This window comes from Ischnura elegans, chromosome X (genome assembly GCF_921293095.1).
Source record: "Ischnura elegans chromosome X, ioIscEleg1.1, whole genome shotgun sequence".
Taxonomy (NCBI): Eukaryota; Metazoa; Arthropoda; class Insecta; order Odonata; family Coenagrionidae; genus Ischnura; species Ischnura elegans.
The window spans coordinates 12,566,903-12,587,223 of NC_060259.1; the positions used below are offsets into that span (position 1 = coordinate 12,566,903).

The 20,321-nt window shown below is 37.4% G+C and overlaps 1 protein-coding gene across 3 annotated transcripts in view; it reads right to left on the reverse strand.

Annotated features, from left to right (window-relative positions):
* The window catches only part of LOC124171528, a 52,476-nt gene that overhangs the window by 23,948 nt on the left and 8,207 nt on the right, over positions 1 to 20,321 (reverse strand). For 2 of the 3 annotated variants that reach the window (XM_046550700.1, XM_046550701.1), the window contains exons 13-17: positions 17,998 to 18,227; positions 14,374 to 16,687; positions 14,069 to 14,251; positions 5,294 to 5,491; positions 4,927 to 5,185 (exon numbers count right to left, since the gene is read on the reverse strand). In XM_046550700.1, the coding sequence (XP_046406656.1) occupies positions 14,423 to 16,687; positions 17,998 to 18,227 (2,495 nt within the window). In that variant the 3' untranslated portion in view covers positions 4,927 to 5,185; positions 5,294 to 5,491; positions 14,069 to 14,251; positions 14,374 to 14,422. The remainder of the gene's footprint in view (positions 1 to 4,926; positions 5,186 to 5,293; positions 5,492 to 14,068; positions 14,252 to 14,373; positions 16,688 to 17,997; positions 18,228 to 20,321) is intronic. The other variant, XM_046550702.1, reaches the window with a different exon arrangement.

Genomic DNA, 20,321 nt, shown 5'->3' on the forward strand with positions numbered 1-20,321 from the left:
TAATCTAAATTACTTCCATACCATTTGAAGATTTTTTTCTGCCTTATTACGTAAAGAAATTGCATTAACATCAAACTAAAGATTATTTAGGATTTGTTAAAGTGTGACGTAGCTAAAGATACGTATGGGCTTCAATGGATTAATACAAATATTTATGTGGAGTTTAAGTTCGGATGAACTAATAGTTTCAAAAATATCCTACGCTTTGTACCCGACACACAGGCGTGAAAACCGTATTTGAAGTTTATATGACACTTTTTAAAACGTTCATAAAATTAATACAAATATTTATGTGGAGTTTCAGTTCGGTAGATATAATTGTTAAAAAAATATTTTACGCTTTGTACCCGAAAAACAGTGCCATGAATCACATTTCCAATTTTACATTTGGGAGTGGAATCCTTTATTCTAATCGGATTTTCAAGGGAAACATTTTATAACGTTTAGAAAGTTACTACGAATATTTACGTGGAGTTTTAGTTCGGCATAATTAATACTTTCAAAAATATCCGACGCTCTGTACCTGACACAAAGTGCCAAGAATCACTTTTCGAATTAAACATTTGCACGTGGAAACCGTAATTCTGATCGGATTTTGATCGGACACGTTTTAAAACGTTTATAAAATGAATACAAATATTTATGTGGAGTTTCAGTTCGGCAGAATTATTGGTTTCAAAAAAATGTTAGCCTTTTACCCGACACACAATGCCAAGAATCACTTCTCCAATTCAACACTCGGGCGTAGAAACCGTAATTCTAATCGGATTTCGATACGTCTCGGTTTAAAACGATAAAAAAAGTTATACAACTATTAACGTTGAGGTTCAGTTTGGCAGAATTAATTGTATCAAAAATATCCTACGCTTTCTACCAGACACACACTGCCAAGAATGAATTATCAAATTAGACAGTTGCGGCCGTGGAAATCGTAATTCCAATAGGATATTGATATGTCACGCTTAAAAACGTATAGAATATTAATTCAAATATTTATTTGGAAAATAGTTCGGCATAAATAATTGTTATAAAAATATCCTACGCTTTGGACATGACATACATTGCCAAGAATCACTTTTAAAATTCAACTATTGGGCATGGAAACCATCGGATTATGATATGACACGTTATAAAACGTTTAGAAAATTAATAAAAATGTATACGTGGAATTCCACTTCGTCAGAGTTAATTATTACAAAGATACGCTTTCCGCCCGCCGCACAGTCCCAAAAATCAATTTTCAAATCATCAGTTGGGCTTGGAAACCGTAATTCTAATACGAATTTCATAAGACACGTATTCAAACGTTCACAAAATAAAAAAACATTTATGTGGAGTTTCAGTTCAGTAGAATTAATAGATTCAAAAATATCCTATTGTTTCTACATGACACAAAGTGCCACGAATTATTTTTAAAATCCAATATTTGGGCGTGGAAATCATAATTCGAATCAAATTATGATATCGCACATCTTAAAATGAACAGAAAATAAATACAAATGATTATGTGGAGTTTCAGTTCCGCAGAATGAATAGTTTCAAAATCATCCTACGCTTTGTTCCTGACACACAGTCCCAGAATCACTTCTCAAATACAATGAAACGAAATGAAATTTGGGCGTGGAAACCGTAATTGTAATCGAATTTCGATAAGACACCTTTAAAAGTGTTCAAAAAATAACTACAAATATTTATGTGGAGTTTCAGTTCAGAATAAATAACAGTTACAAAAATATCCTACGCTTTGTACCTGAAACACAGTGCCAAGCATCACTTCTCCAATTCAAATTTTGGGCGTGGAAACCGTAATTGTAATCGAATTTCGATATAATACGTTTTAAAACGTTCAGGAAATAAATACAAATATTTATCTAGAGTTTCAGTGCGGCAGAATTCATAGTTTCAAAAATATCCTACGCTCTGTAACTTAAATACATTGCGGAGAATCCCTTTTCATATTTCACATTTGGCGTGGAAACCGTAATTCTATACAGATTTTGATGGAACACGATTTAAACCTTTCAGAAAATTAAAATATTTTTTTGGAGTTTCAGGTCGGCAAAGCTAACACATTCAAAAATTTCTTACGCTTTGTACCTGACAAAATGTACCAAGAATCACTTTTCAAATTCAACATTTGGGCGTGGGAACCATTATTCTTATCGGATTTCCATGGTATACGTTTTAAAACGGTCAACAAGTTGATACAATGTGGAGTCAGTTCGGCAAAATATTAGTTAAAAATATCCTACGCTTTTTACCTGACACACAGTGACGATAATCATATTTCAGATAATATTTGGGCGTGGAAATCGTAATTCTAATAGGATTTCGATAAGACACATTTTAAAACGTTCACAAAATTAATGCCAATATTTATTTGAAGTTCCAGTTCCGATGAATAATAATTTTTTAAATATCAAACGCTTTGCACGTGAAAAACACTGCCAAGAATCACTTTTCAAATTCTAACAATTGGGCGTGGTAACCGTAATTCTAATCGGATTTTAATGGGACACGATTTAAAACGTTCAAAAAATTAATACTAATTTTATTTGTAGTTTCAGTTCGGCAGAAATAAGAGTTTCAAATATATCCTACATTTTGTACCTGAAACAAGGTTCCAAAATCACTTTTCAAATTCAACCTTTGGACGTTGAAACGGTACTTCTAATCGGATTTTCATTGGACACGTTTTAACACCTTCAGAACATTAATACAAATATTTATGTACAGTTCAATTCAGCAGAATTAATAGTTTCAAAAATATCCTAATCTTTGTACCTGACACACAGTGCCAAATATCAATTTTCAAATTCACAATTTGGGCGTGGAGCCTGTAATTCTAATCGGAATTTATAAGACATGTATTAAAACGTTCATTAATTAATACAAATATTTATGTGGAGTTTCAGTTCGGTAGATATAATTGTTAAAAAAATATCTTACGCTTTGTACCCGAAAAACAGTGCCATGAATCACATTTCCAATTTTACATTTGGGAGTGGAATCCTTTATTCTAATCGGATTTTCAAGGGAAACATTTTATAACGTTTAGAAAGTTACTACGAATATTTACGTGGAGTTTTAGTTCGGCATAATTAATACTTTCAAAAATATCCGACGCTCTGTACCTGACACAAAGTGCCAATAATCACTTTTCAAATTTAAAATTTGGGCGTGGAAACCGTAATTCTAATCGGATTTTTAAGGGGACACGTTTTAAAGCGTTCAAAAACAAATAAAAACATTTGAGGATATTTTCAGTTCGGCGGAGTTAACAGTTTCAAAAAAATCGTACGCTTTGTGCCTGAGAAACAGTGCCAAGAATCACATTTCAAATTCCACATTTGGGCGTGGAAACCATTATTCTAATCGGATTACGATAAGACCAGTTTTTAAACGTTCAGAAAATTAATACAAATATTTGTTTGGAGTTTAGTCCGGCAGAATTAATCGTTTCAAAAATATCCTACGCTATGTACCCGACATACAACGCCAAGAATCACTATTCAAACTCAATATTTGGGCGTAGAAACTGTACTTCTAATTGGATTTTGATTTTACCCGTTTTTAAACTTTTAGAAAACTAATACAAATATTTATGTGGAGTTCCAATTCTGGAGAAATAACTGTTTTAAAAATATCCTACGATTTGTACCTGACTCACAGTGAATAGAATCACTTTTTAAATTAAGCATTTGGGCCTGGTAACTGTAATTTTTATCGGAGTTTGATGGGACACATTTTAAAACGTTTAGAAAATAATACAAATATTTATGTGGAGTTTCAGTTCGGCTGAATAAATAGTTCTGAAAATATCCTACGCTTTGTACCTGTAACACGGTGCCAAATATCACTTTTCCAATTCAAAATTTGGGCCTGGAACCGTAATTCTTATTGGATTTTGATGTTACACGTTTTATAACGTTCAGAAAAATAATGCATATCATCATTTGGAGTTTCAGTTCGGCAGATTTAATAGTTTCAAAAATATCTTACGCTTTGTGCCTGACGCACAGTACCAATAATCAATCACTTTTCAAATTTATAATTTGGGCGTGGAAACCGTAATAGGGTAGTGTCCTTCATCAAAGAAAACGAAAGGCATTGATTGCGATTCGCTACCTACCATTAGTGTATTCATAATATACAAATTATTTGGTTTTAGAAATACCGGTTTAGACGCAATGGTCAATTTTATCCTCATTGGCGCCGATGCGATGCCACTCCACGTTACGTCACATGGACATAGTTTCTAATCTAGTAGATAGGAGTTTTACATCGTCTGAGATTACCAATGCATGCATGAGGCACAGAGCTCAGGGAAACATCTCTTAATAATCACCCATTAAAACTGCCTATGGTCGGAATGTTTTCTTCGCCCTCGGCCCGTCCTTTACGTTGTAAATATGATTCCGAATGAGCTCCATCGCCCAGATGGCATGTTGTTCAACAAATCCCACAAATTGAAACATTTACAGTTGAAAGAAGGAAGTGTGTAGTGAATGAGAAAAAATGGAAAGATAAATGAGTAATGATAGATATGTTAAAACTGCTCAAGAACCTACGTGGGATCCTGTATTGAGCAACACCACAGACAAGTCAACTCCTAACCACCGGATAAAGGGAGCAAGCAAAAGTAAACGGCTGAGAAACTTGTGAGTACGTATTAATAATGATCGAGTTCACGCAATGCTGTATTGGATTTTTTCCCGGAGAGCGATTACGATGCCAAAAATATTTTACTTCGTGTCTGCACAAAATCTGCAGTGCCTCCGAATCAAAGCACCCTGTGCGATTTAAATGCCTACGATTAAAGGACCCTATAGGAACGGAATAGTGAGGATGCATATGCTGGGTCGCACACGCTTGAGAGGTTGAAGGAGTGCTATGTTAATGCATTTTAAAAGAGTGTTGACCTACCTTGGTTTGAGTAAGGGAGAAAATGATCCACATGTCTTGGAGTATGCTTAATTTCCTCGGATGTTGTGGAGCTTGGGCAAAGTTTGCTCTTGGATATAGAGAGGAGAAGTGGCAAAACCTGTTGTGGGGATACAGAGCCTGTGCCTGGTGTTATACTGACATCCACCATCACGTCTTAAGTGGATGGATAAGTCAAAGAATTCCACTTGAAGGTAATAGGTACATCACTCTTGTTTACAATAAAGATCATTCTTGAGGCCTGAAAAATGAGCGTCATTTTATGATAATGCGGAAAAGAAATCTGTTTATTGTAAATCACACTCAAGAGAAATCCTTGGAGGAGTTAACAGTGAACCAGAGCGCACACCTTTGATGTCCTTGGTATTAGTGGAGTCACTACAATTCTCTCATCAGATAACCAGAAAGGAGACTCTGGCTTTGAAGCTAAGGACAAACTGGGTATGTCCACTTGACTATTGTGACAGTATTGTTTCCTTTCATGCACCCCTCGTCCCTCCACTTGTACATTGATATCCTTTGAGCCATATTTAATTTTCAGGGTGCCCTGTAAGAAAACAAATGTGACGTAAGTGCTCTTATTGAAGGATTTGCTTCTTAGAAAATTGATCAGTCTTCCAAGTCAGAACAGTTACTAGAATACCATGATTTCACACATGGTATTACATATTATACAATGTTATAATACCACCATATAGCCTCTGTAATAAAATGGTATTTTATTCATAAAATGACATCAATTGTCTTCCGAAGTTTATACAAATTGTAATGACTTTTTGAAAGGACAAACCCTTCACAAATCTTTCTGCTCTGCTGAGTGAAATTTTTGCTTGTCTCCCATCTGGTGAGTAACTCCATCTTCATTGACATCAGGTGGGACATGCCTTCTAGGCGGGGCAGAGGCGAATTTCACGGGGTGGAAAAATTTGAAAAATTTATTTAATTTTTCTAATGAAATTTTTAATAGATATTATTAATTTTTAAATTAATAAAAACAGTAATATTAACAAAACTTCTCAATGGCAAACATGCAGAGTGTAATTTCAACTACCACATAAAAAAGTAGCCTACGGCGTGTACGTATTATATTTTACAATGAGACAATAGAAACAGAGGTTCCTAAAATTGTGTTTCATACCCGCTTAAGAGAAGGAGGTCCTAAAAAACATTGGAATGCTAATATTAGATTAATGAAAGTGTATGATAGACTTTTACAAACGATGACAATGGGTCAAGGTCAAAAGGAATGAAGGAATTTATATGCATGAAAATTTATTGCTAATAATTTATTTTCAACTTTTCATCGAAGGCAAAGGCTTAAATTTTATTTCATTCATTTGAATAAGTGAAATGAGAGTAAAGAATGATCGCAGGCTTTCCCGGCGCATAGAATCGTGGAAGGTAATTCAGGAATTCCACCGAGTCAGGTGTTCCAACTCCATCTCGGGCGACGTTTTGATGTACGAGTTGTCCATCGAAATGTCGGCCCATATGGAGTTAGAGAACCCCACTCAACCTTCCACGAAAATGAGATTAAAATACACGATGGCTATTTGTATTAATGTCACGCTTTTATAATCACAGAAAGTAAAAGATGACATGACGCTTTCAGTCAAATTTACCATTTTTTGGTCTATTTCGAGGAATATATTGAGTGACATTTTGCTATTTCGAGAGTATTACAGTGAATACCTAGTCAAAATCATGATTCGTTGGAGTAATTCGAATATAGAACGAGAAGAGAATAGCGCCAAAAATTAATAAAAAGAATTTTTATCGTTTTAAAGTTCGATTCAAGACTTATAAATCCTATTACTGCGTATTTTCTCTGTTAAGTAGTTGAAGGGTACTTTCTATGATCCCTTCGATATCCAACATCTTTTAGATGTAGTTAACCACATCATGTGATTTGGTGTTTACGTATCAAAGTATTTCATTCACATTCCCATGCATCTTAAGTCACCAGTTTTTCACAAAATAATTTTGCCCCTTTTTCAGAATATTTAAGAGGGTTTGCCAGCTAATTTTATCAACCTTAAATCCTGTGAATCGGAATGTGAATAGCAAATTTTCGACAACGCCCTCAATTTCTAATGCCTATAAGAAAAAGCATACCCATACGCAGTGTCGTAGCACCGGGGTTATTTTCCGGATTACATCCTCCCCCTTGAGCCTTTAAAACTTTTACTTCATCCAATTTATATACTTTATTTTAATTAATACTCTTACGAAATTACTGCTTTTGAGTCATAAAAATCACGTTTTCAGCATCAAAATATCCCAAATCCCACCCCGGAAGGTTCAAAAATCCCCTCCCCATTTCAAAATCCTGGCTACGCCACTGTCTATACGCCATTTATAAAAATTGATAATTAATAATTTAATATTTTTCGTTCGTCATACCATGGATCTCATATTATGAGTTTATTCATTCAAAATTGTATTATTTTAATCGCTAGCATCACGACCCTCATGTTAGTTAGTGGATTTCCTGTCAGTTGGGAGTTATAAAAATACTTATAGACTCAATTCAGCAACAACTGATCAATTTCCTGAAAACGCTGGCTCACAACATGGAAACCTTAAACCGCTTACATCGAGAAAACCAAAGATTAGGAAGTAGAGGGAGAGGCAAGGGCCATAATCACTCCCTTGCCGGCCACCAGGCGGCAGCCTCGGAGACCGTTCCTGAACAGGGGCCGATGAAATTATCGCCTGGGCAACGAAGATTGACGTTCGACGTATTGGAGGAACGTATAGGAGGAAAAAGAAGGCTGTGAAAGGAGTCTGAGGCGAAGGGAAAAAATAAAAAGGAAGAGAAATACGTGACACTAGGATGAAAAGAAGCGATATTTTGGGTACGAAAGAGCACGATCAGCTATGTGTACCTACAGTCCAGGAAATAACACTAACAAGGGGAGACCACGTATCTTGCTACGCCTTTTTCAATGCCGTATTTTTTATGGCCTTCGGAATGTTGAATACATCTCTGAACTAATAGTGGTTCCGTTGAATGGGCCTTAGTTTGGCTGTAAATAATTAATTTTCATGCGGTACTTTTCACAAGCCGTATATAATTCCAAAATATCACTCCCTGAAACAGACGGGTCAGATGGGGTAGTGGTAGTATATACGAGTCCCACCCAGGGGGCCAGGGTTCAGGGCTTCGTCATGGCAGTATATTTTGTTGTCTTCATTGTGATCATGCGGCGTCAAGTTTTTCATTAATTTCAGATGTCATTTCTTCGAAAAAAGGCCACTGTTATAGCCCCCGTTAATCTTTCGGTATAATTTTGAGGAGAGTAGCAAGTGGAGCCTTCATTTCTCCGCGTTTGAAATGACACTGCTTAAATACCTAAACGCCATTACTATGATAAAAAAATTGTCTCGTGTCTATGCTTGCTGCAATTAAAATTTAAAGGTAATCAATCCCATCCTAAAGGCAATTCAGTGTAAATGGGTATTTAATAAGAAGAGGGATTGTGATGGCCAAGTAACTAGGTTCAAGGCAAGACTATAGTAGCTAAGGGATGTTAGCAAAAATATGGTGTTGATTATGGGGAAACTTTCTCGCCTGTAGTAAGACATTCTACAATCCGGGTTTTGTTTGCAGCAGTTAAATTTCATTGGGATGTAGTTACTGCTTTCTTGAATGGAAAAAAAAGTGTGAAGATATTTACATGGTTCAGCCTGAAGGGTCTGTTACTAAATGTTTAGAAGGGAAAGTTTGTAAGCTCAAAAGAGCATTGTATGGACTCAAACAGGCATCAAGGACATGGTATGAGGAAATACACATTGTATTATCCAAAATGGACCTTAAGCACTCAGAAATTGAACCCTTTGTGTATTTTAAAACAAGAGAATCTTTTAGGACTGTTCTTGCTCTGTATGTTGATGACATTTTTTTGCTTTCTAATGTAGAAGTTGAAAAACAAAGGCTAAGGAAAGGCCTCATGAAAATATTCAGCATGAAGGATCTTAGAAAGGCCAGTTGTGTTCTTGGTATGAGAGTAAGAAGGGAAGGAAATGTAATTTTTGTTGACCAAAAACGGTACATTGAAGAAATTCTTAATAAATTTTCTATAGTTGATTGTAAGCCAGTCTCCACCCCATTGGATACTGGTAAAAAGCTTTCCTAGTGTGATCAGAGTAGTGATCAGTTCCCACACCAAAACTTGATTGGCTGTCTCATGAATTTGGCTGTGACCTGTAGGCCTAACATAGTTCATTCAGTGACTATGTTGAGTCAATTCAACAATTGTCATAACCAAGAACACTGGACCAGTGCTTGGAGGGTGTTGTGATATTTAAAGGGCACCAAAGATTTGTGTTAGGTATTTGCATCTGCTAGAGACAATTTGGTGGGGTTCTGTGATTCGGATTGGGGAAGTGATATGGTGGACAGAAAATCATACTTGGGTTTCGCATTCAAGCTTAACGGTTGTGTTGTTTCGTGGGAGAGTAGGAAACAACAATGTGTCGCTCTATCGAGCACAGAAGTTGAGTACATGGTAATGAATCAAGCTTCAAGGGAAGGCATATATTTAAGCAATTTAATTTGTGAATTACTTGGCGAAAAATTGAGTGTGATATTGCACGGTGACAACCAGTCAGCTCAGTTTATAGCTGGCAATGCAATGAATCATCCTCGGACAAAGCATATTGACATTAAATATCATTTTATGCATGATGCAGTGCAACGCAAGGACATTATTTTGAAATATGTGCCTATTTGTAGGAGATGGTGGCTGATTGTCTAACAAAGGCATTGAGTAGTTCCAAGTTGTCCAAATGTTTAACTTGTTTGTGCTGGATTGAGAAGGTTTGATTTTTTAATGTTACATTTATCTAGATTAAGGTGGCGTGTTGGAAATGGTGATCTAGATTTAAATTCGTGCCAAGTTCTTTTTGTACAGTGTGTTTCAGCTGTTTCTTTTGATTTGTGTGTTTTTTTGTTTGCCTGTAAAAGTCGCTACTTCCAGTTTTTCCAATGAAGAATTCACACCTATACAGTGCAATGTGATAATTAATTAATCATCCAACCTAATCCCAAAAATTTCAATGGCAGACTCGGTAATCACCATCTGGACTTGGGTGAAGGTGTGCTCTGAGATAGCCGACCAGGTGACCTAACGTAAAATGAATTAACCTTTGCAGAATCCTGCTTCACCCAAGACTACATCGCGCATTGGGACGACGCAAATCTTCTCTCCACTCACGAGACTACTCGGATGGACTGGAACTAAAAGAGGCCATTGAGATCCACCTTCACAAGAACAACACCGAGGTTAAGGTATCAGTTAAGCAGCACTTGGAGTCATATCTTCAAGAAAATCCAGGAGGGCAGGGGAGTTTTTGACCCACTGACAATTGAGGAAGCACCTGATTCTCCACAGAGAGCATAAAATAAGAAGGAAAAGTCAGCACAATGGCAAACAGAAGCCCTGAGGGTGATTACCAAGTTGGTAAGAGAAACGTCGATGATGATGGAGTAACTAGACGGGAGACTAGCTGCCATGATATGATCTTCAACTTTAAGCAGATGCTGTTATTTATTATATGTCAAAACTAGACAATAGTTTTAAATATTTTTAAAAATTTTCCTGAGGCTTGCGCCAAAGTTCAAATAACATATAATCAGCTCAATTACATATAGAAATATCAACATTGGAATCCTATAAGAAATTGGAGTTCTTTAGAATGACTGAAGAATCACCCACAGTTTATACAAAACCACGTAGCGGTGATAAAATCTGGGCCCATCTGTGAAGAAGCAAGAATAAGGAAAGGAGTGAGACTTTGGACTGAATTCGCCATGAATTGCAATTTATAGGCCCGAATATTCATTGTTTACATCCAGAAAGCTATTAATGAAATAAAAGAAAAGGCCTCAGGAGTGAATATCATTGAAGAAAAAATAAGCATACTAAGATTTGCCGATGACATAGCCGCGTCATAGCAGAAACAGAACGATTTCAAAAATTATTAAGACATATTTAAAAATTATTACAATTTATAAGAACCTACATTTGGAGTATGCTCCAATGGGGAAGTGAGGCATGGACAATGACAGCAGCAGAAGAAGCAAGGATAGAAGCCTTCGAAATGTGGTGCCACAGACGAATGATGGAATGATGAGGATCAAACGGATCGACCGAGTTAGTAATGAGGAAGTCCTAAGAAAGTAGGAGAGGAGAGAAGCTGTCATGAAAACCTTGATAAGAAGGTGGAACAGCTATATAGGCCACATGAAGACAGATATGGCCTGATGGAGACAGTTGTTGAGGGAAAATTGGATGGCAAGAATGGAAAAGGAAGACCTCGAACAAAATATATGGAACAAGTAAAGAGAGATGTGAAAGAGAAGAAATACATAGGTTTGAAAGGATTAGCTGATGGGAGAATTGAGTAGAGAGCTGCATCAAACCAATCTTTGGATTATTGACCAGTGATGATGATAATTAGGGTAATTACATGGTAAAATCCGTATTCTACAGTAAAAGGTTTTTCTGTTTGTTAATGGAAAATTGAGCTACATATATTGGTTAAGACAATAACAAAATAATTTTAATCGTAAACTAAGTAAAGTTGATGGTTTGAGGCATTACTCTATGGAATTTATTCATATTGGATGAAAATTAAACTATGTTTTTCCACATAAAATATTTCATGTGGAAAAACGTAGTTTAATTTTCATGCAGTCGCCTAAGTAAATCAAAGCAAAAATGTGAAGCTCTTTAAGGACCTTGTCCAATTGTTACCTTTGGACACAAAAGTTAAATTCAAGTCTGTACCTGATATAGCTTTTCACTTAAATCTTTTTCATTCTATCATTTTATGAAAGGACTAAATCCACTACCTTTGCCCTGCCAATTTACCGAGGCTATTAAAACAATTGTCACGGAGGGTAAGTCAGATGTAGTAAATGAGACAAGAGGCCATGATTTTGATTTACAGATGGAAATTTAATTTGCCAATGGGCCATTTTGTGTAGGAACTTAATGTGATACTAATCCAAAGGGCTTGGTGGTTTTCTGAAACAATGGTGAACTAACTCACCAGAATGAAATCCCAAAAGAATACATCTGTTCAGCTCTCTGGGAAAGCATCAGGTCTAAATTTATATGCCCACTGTTTAAAATGCAGTTGGACATAAAGGTCCAATAGAGGAGTACTTAAATAATTTTGAATGAGATCCTTCTTATCTTTGGCATTCAATCTACTAAATTAAGGTTTTTAAAATAACTGAAAGATGATGACATGTTTACAGTGACAAGTTTCGCGACCAAAAACACACGCAAATTAATATGTGGCTGATGAAAGGATGGAGGTGGGGTGCTGGAGCACACAGGGAGTGCAATACATAAGAAATTGTCCACTGTTAACAGGGTGTGCTATTAAAAGTATGCTATGCAGCTGGCAGTAATCATGGAAAGAGATGATTCTTCTCTGCCTAGTGAGCTCTTTCCACCCACTTACCCTCTCTCACAAGTGAAGTGACAAAGCTGTGTATTTAACCTTCCAAATTGACTAGAAAATTACTACATAATTGACAGAATGCCATCTAAAATTCAAGAAATCAGCTAAGAAGGCATGGCAATTAGAGAAACTAAAGGGGCCAAAAAAATCAACAGGCCTTTCAAGAAGTAGTGGAGAGCAAGATAGGATTAGATCAGACTGAAAAATCAGTGGAGAATAGCTGGACAAATATCAAAAATGGGCTTCAGGAGGCTGCTAGAGAAGTTCTAGGGAGAAGAAACTGTGTTAAGAAAAAGCCATGGATCACGGATGAAGTCTTAGAGCTCATTGAGGAATGGAGAAAGTAGGTATAAGAACACGAATATTGAGGAAGGACAGGCTTGCTACAAGAGATTAGAGAACGAGATTTACCGCAAAGCAAGGAAAGTCAGAAAAGCGTGGATGAGGAACCTTTGTGAGGACATGCAAAATGACCTCGTACAAGGGAAAGTGGAAGCAGCCTATAGTATAGTGAGGAACGAGGTACGAGATGTCTACGTCATCAGAAAATTGCAGCATACTAATTTTTTCTCCGTGGATATTGATTTCATTGATGGCTTTCTCTACGTAAACATTAAAAATGAAGGGGGAAAGTGCACACCCTTGTCTCTCCCGTTTTCTTATTCTTTTCTTATGCTGCAATTTGCTGACGACATAGCAGTATAGCCGAGACAGTGAAGGATTTGAAGATGACTTTAACAAATATGGAAAGGACAATGTCCAGATATCAGCTGAAAATCAGCAAAAAGAATACTAAGATATTAGTTAGCAGCAAAAGAGAGGAGGATAAGACCAACATTAACCAAGGAAAGCATAAGCGTGAGGAGGTGAAAGAGTTTTCTTACCTGGAAAACCAAATTACCAACAATGGACAAAGCAAGAAAGAAATAGTCAGTAGAATAGTCCAGGTGAAGAGTGCTTTCTACAAAAAGAAGAATTTTCTTACAGCTGAGAATACAAGTATAGAAGTACGGAAACAATTCATCAGATGCTACATATGGAGTATGTTTCTTTATGGAAGCGAGGCTTAGACGTCGACAGCAGCAGAGAAATCAATAGTTGAAGCATTTGAAATGTGGTGCTCCCGAAGAATGATAAAGATAAAATGGATTGACCGTGTAAATAAGGAGGAAGTGCTAAGAAGAGTGGGAGAAAAGAGAAGCCTCCAAAACGCTAAAAGCAGAAAACTTAGTTGGCCACATTTTGAGGCACGATGGCCTGATGAAGGCTATTGTAGAAGGAAAGGTGGAAGGGAGGAAGGGACGGCCGCGAATGAGTTGCATAGGACAAAGGGTTATAAAGGATGTAAAAGAGAAGAAATACGTCACTATGAAAAGGTTAGGAGAGAGAAATGGAGAGCTGTGTCAAACCAATCTTAGGATTGTTGACTAATGGTGATGAATTGACAGACACATCAGCATCCCAAGGGAGCTTTGCACCACCAGTATCTGCATAACTGCATGAACATAATGTGTCACAAGCTTAATATGAATTCAAGAATATTCCATATCATGAGATCATTGATGCTTGTATTTTATCCCAAAACATGGTGAAGTGGCTTCACTTGACGAGCTACCACAACTTTCAATAGCACATCTATTCTTACCTCATATGGCTCAGCTTTTTTTGGCTGGAATTGTATGATGAGAGGGTAAATTGATTTTGGGAAAATGAGTCCAATTGGGTTTATACACTTGAAGATCCTTTTCAGGTCTTTCTCAATATTGCCTTCAAATTCCGCGATTATTAGGAATGTCTCATCATCATGTGGGTTGTAAATCCATGTGACCTGAAAAATATTTCAAATTTCCATGCAGAACCATTGATTTTCCAATGCCAGTGATTGGATTCGAGCCAAATATGTATGTATCCATAAAAATGAAACGAATTTCAAAATAACATCCAAAGTACCTGGTTGCATGAATACTTTTCAGCTTCGCACACATCTGCCAGGGTTATCCTATTGGCATACGGTAGGATGAACACCAAAGTTCTCCTGCTCTTTATCATATGCACAGACGGTGAGCTGGAGTTTAAAGGAGTTAATCACAGGTGGATGATGCATGGTCTCCTTATTTCCCATCAGTTGAGTGCTCCTAGAGTTTGGATTGCTCTCCCCATTTTGTCCAACAGAGGGGAACTGGGCAAGCAAACTACGTCTCTGAATTACTATGCCTGACGCACACCGTGGACCTTCCTGTTCATTTTCCATTGCTAGGTCATCTATAATATGCTCCATCACCCTTTGTTTTTTTCGGGAAACTGTGGTGTGATCCTTAACCTTTGTGCTCTGAAATTCAGTGAGTTGGCACAAATTGAATTTGCTTGCTGTTTTCGTGTCTGGGCAGAAAGAACCTCTCATCACCATTCCATCAAAAATCATTTGTTCATTTTTGTCCTCTTTAGAGGAATCCTCATCAGATTCTGTTGTGCTAGTCTGATTAGACTGCCTTTGACTGTATAGTGGAGACTCTGAGCTCTTTTCATATTTCGCCCATATGGTTTCCAAAATGGAATCTGTAAGTACCTTAGGACCTGACACCTTTCCACATATTTCAGTTTCACTTTCATATGATTCACTGTCATTTCCTAGGGGTATGCATTGTTTTGGTTTACTTGGTGACTTGTAGCCTTGCCTTTTGCGCTTTTTCTTCAAATTCTTGGAAGGAGATTTTTCTTGTTTCACTTGTCCATTCATTAAACTGATTCTTTTCAATTCTTCTTCGTCTTGAATTTTGGAGGCTACCGACCCTCCCTTTTTCTTAGTTGACTTCGTGCTGTTTTTTCTTGACTCCTTAGTTTCACTTATTCGATATTCTTTGTCTTGAATTTTGGAGGCTGCCGACTCTCCCTTTTTCTTAGTTGACTTGGTGCTGTTTTTTTGTTTCTCATTAGTTTCACTCATTCGATATTCTTCGTCTTGAATTTTGGAGGCTGCCAACTCTCCCTTTTTCTTAGTTGACTTGGTGCTGTTTTTTTGTTTCTCATTAGTTTCACTCATTCGATATTCTTCGTCTTGAATTTTGGAGGCTGCCAACTCTCCCTTTTCCTTAGTTGACTTGGTGCTGTGTTTTTGTTTCTCATTAGTTTCTCTCTTTGGATTATGCTTCTTCGACCTTCTTCTTTTTCTTCTCTTTTTAGTTCCGTCTTGGCTCTCTGGCACTTTGTTTTGTGCTTCGTAAAAGGCGTCACAGACTTTATTGGCGTCCCGATCTTCAGCAGCATTGGAATTTCTTCCTTTTGGCAAAGACTCAAATTCCATCTGTTGCTCAAAAGGACCTGCTGATGGGTCAGATTGAAAGAATTTTCTCCAACCCGCCCACATTTTTCCACTTCTAGCTTTTGTCATTATCTTTCTAATGACCTTCATTTTGTCTCTTTTGGGTTTTCTCTTTGGCTCTTCCTTGGAGTAGCATGACTGATAATTCGCAGTGTCTGAGCCAGAATCAGAATTAGATGAGCTTGTCTTAGTTGATGACTTCCTTGGAACTCTCATGTTCCCAACGGAGAGGCTGTGCATAATTTGAGGCGTTTGGATGTCCCATTGATGTATTTCCGGCTCTGGGGCAGAATGCCGCCTCTTCTTGAATATTTTGTCTGCTAAGGGCAGCCCACTTGCCCCCCTTGAACTTGTGGGAGGAAGAGACTTTGATTTTGGTATCTCCTCTTCCGATGACGAATGCAAAATTGCTGAGTGCACAATATTCGTCACCCCTTGAGCCTTGATCTCCCTTGAATCGAACCTCAACTCATTACCCCAATCACATTCACTCAATGACGAAGTTGACTCATCTCCTGAGGTGGAGTCCAAAATAAACTCAGGTCCCCAGAGAGTGTGCAGAAGTGTTTCATTCGTCTCTCTTTCGTCAATAGAGCTCTCACCCTTCCCAAATGAATTCTTTGAAGCACATGCCTCATTTGTAACACAATGGAATACCATGGTGTCTTCTTGTTGGTGGTGAAGTGGATCTTTGCATTTGTACAATGTTCTGCAGTCTTCTGCTTGGCCGTGGGTTTCAAATTCATCGGAGGACATGTTATATTGTGGGCCTGTTGACATCATAGCTAGTTGCTCTGATTCAAATTGGATTTCTGACAGTATGTCTTGTTTTTGGTGTACAGATATGTCCTCTTGTGGCATTGTAAAATTTATTAAGAACTGGAAGCTAAAGTCCCCTTCCAGCTCATGATGTACTTCAACAGAAATAATTTCTGATTTGGCAGGCTGAAAAGGATCAAAGAAGCATTTTATTACTTCAAATGTAGTGGTTACAATGTGTAATGTAATATATTTTAACAAAATGTTAAACAATAATTGAACACTAACATTTTCATGGAATATGTGATTATTTGTTCAGGTTATCACATTAGAACAAATGTACTTGTACCTCTTATGAAATGTGCATGAAATTCAAATACATAATTTAATCGTTGACATGAAACTCATAACTCTTGGATACTCTGATGCATTTTTCAGTAATCACATGTGTGTAAAGCTTTAAGTCATCAATAACATATACCATGCTGGAAACTAACCCTGGTGAAAATGAACTGTTCATGGACCATTCACGAACCATTCCAGAAGTGTTCATAGCCTGTTACCGAAGTGTTCATGAACTGTTGGGGAACCATTCACGGACTGTATTTTGGCCCAAATGAAGCGTTACGAACCGTTCAAATAAGCTGTTTGTGAGGCGTTTCCCAGCTGTTCATGAAGCATTCTCCAACCATACAGGAAGCGTTCAACTAGGTGTTCATAACCTGTTTCTGAAGTGTTTGTGAAGTGTTGGGGAACCATTCAGACTGTATTTTGGCCCATTTAAATGTCACAAACGGTTCAAATAAGCTGGTTATGGGGTATTTCCCAGCTGTTCATAAGGTATTTTCAGATGTTCGTGTCTCTGATTCACTAATAAAATACCTGAAAATACCTTATGAACAGCTGGGAAACAAACTTCGCCCTTGACATGTCAGTGCTGAAAAACCCTTGGACCTGGCTGGAAACCCAAGAACTCTTCCTCCAGTCTATTCCTGGGGAAAAGCTTAGATCCTTCATATAGAGACCAAACCATAATAACTAAGGCTGTTTTGGTAAAATCCAAAGATAACAATAAAATCCAGTAGAGTATAAATAATGAAATTCATGGTGTTTCAACACATGCAAATAGGCATTGGCAAGGCATTCCCACGTTTCCATGTGAATGTACACATAAACATCCCAAATAAATTTCAGTTCAATCAGAAAATTTTTGATCCAGCCTGCAGCCATTCAAATCTCAGAAAATTCCATTTTCAGCATTTCGTGCATGTTGCTCATATCCCAGGTGTTCTGAAGGCCTTAAAATTTGACGCCTCTGAGATAATCTGCCATATGCTGTTGAACAGCCACAATACTCCTACAATAGCACTGGGAATGTAAAAACATGAGAAACTAAACTTTTTTCATCTTCTGTCACTTGGGTTTTTTCCATTGAAACCTTGTGATGAGATATTCACTGCTACAGGATGTTGATGGGACAACTAAAATTTGCTTACCATTATGGTTCCTTTCTCAGGCAGAATTCGTATCACGGATAGCAAAGGGCATTCCTCAGATGAAGATGGTGTTCCATGTGCAGGGGAGTCTAATGTTTTCTGTTCTCTTCTCGGGCAGCATTGAATAGTTCTTAGAAATGAGCTATCATTCAAGTTCAGAGCTTCATTTTGTTGGTGCTGAATAAGAGCAATTAGATGCTTAAGACCATCATTGGATCTAGAGGATTCATCTGAAAATAGAGCATATTATAGTAGGTCACAAGCAAATTCAATAAAGGAGGGAATGGCCTTGGCATACCAGGTACCTGCTGCTAATGCAAACAGTTGAATATTGAGTGCACCAGTGTTGTCCAAGCAAAACTAAATGTGCCCTGTGATATGTATAATTGAAGTGTTGAAATGGGAAAGGTAAGTAAGTCACTAAATGTGAATTTTACAGAAGACGAAGAAAAGAGGTTTGCCAACAATGTGAAGCTTATATTATTGTACACATTTCGTCAATCATAGCAAACTGATTTAATGTATCAGTTGACTTTCTACCTTATCGAAGTCATTGGCATGCGCACCTTGTGCATGTACTACCTTCTCCATGAACAAACTAAATTTTGATTTTTTTGGGACCTGTCCCATATGTGAACCCTTCAATTAACTACTTTTGGCTACGGCACCATTGCTGTGCCATGATATGAGCACTAAATGGCAGAGGATTACCTAAGATACCACATTTTGCAACATCGAGGTTTGTGTGCAGAATGTGAGGTGTTACGAATGCAAAGTTCTCCAAATGTTTTCAGGGTGTGATGCAACAATATTTATGGGTGCCGATGAGCCTGCAAGTTTTTAATATATGTATCAATAACATCAAAATTAGGATTAAACCGATAAATGACACACAGAATACTACCACATAACTATCCATAGTCCACCAGATTTACAAGAGCGATGCCATCGTCACTTGCACACTCCATGGGACTGTTGTACGGGGCTTGCAGGATTCCTAAGCCTCTTTGAGTTTCAGCTTGTCCGCCTAACTTTCCTTTGTCTTTGCGCAAACAATTTGGAATCCCACTTAGTACAGCAACAGACTTATAAGTCCGGCATGGTATTTCGTATAGCACACTGGGTAGATTTCAACAGGTAAAATGATAGATAACAGATGAGAAGAATTGTGCTAGAAGTACACAATAATTATTTTCCTTTTTTTTGTTTTTGATAACACCCATTGATGATATGGATAAACATTGCTCTTTGCTTCATTTAAATCATTTATTTTCAATTTGAAATTATTTTTTCCTTTGAAAATGTTAAATTGAGCTTTGCCATTTTTCAAACTGTAGTGCAATCTATTTTTGGCAATTTCCACACATAAACATGCATTTTATGCTCTATATTAATTTAATTATAATCTGTTCACATCATGTTCATGGGTGACCTTTCACGAGAGTCCGGACTCTCTCAGAGGGCTTTGCTGATGGGGGAGGGGTGGTACCGAGAGAGAGAGCAGGAGCAAGCTTAGCATTGCCAAATGTAGATAGCCACCAGAGTTTGTCACTGAAAACATGTGAGTCATGGGTGGCCACAGCAGTGGTGTGGCCAGGAATTTCGTTTGGGGGGGGTCCAAAATCAGGGGGGAGCCATAGGGGGCGTTCGGACCCCCTGGACCCTCCCCCTGGCTATGCCACTGGGCCACAGATATTTTGGGCCTGGCGCTGAGACAATATACACCATCGTTTGGAAGGTATATTGGAAGGAAGAACTCGAACAAAATATGTATATGGAACAAGTAAAAAAAATGTGAAAGAGAAAAAATGCACAGCTGTGAAAAGATTAGCTGATAGGAAATTGGAGTGGAGAGCTGCGTCAAACCAATGTTAGGTAATTTTTGACCAATGATTTGAAAGTTGAACTCATACCTTGTACCTATTTCCATTTGAATTCCCTTACATTTAGAAACCGCATTCATAGCCATAATACAAGGAGTTAACAACATATTCATCTGCCATATCAGAGATTGTCAAAATCACTTAATAGCCATGAGACTGTGGGTATCAAAGTATTTAACACACTTCCTTCACACGCAAAGGAGTGCATGCCACTGAATTTTTAAAAGAATAAAATTTATTTGTGGTTGGTTATACATCCCTTTTATAATCTTTCAGAGTTTATAGAATGCAAAGATGTTGCATCTATGTTAAGGGTATAGCATGCATAGTGTTCGATTTTATTTCTTCTTACTGTATACTGTTATTTTTGTATTTCAAATTAACTTCTTCATTAGCTTTGTCCATTGCTAATTTGATGTGATGACTTGATGATAAAATTTA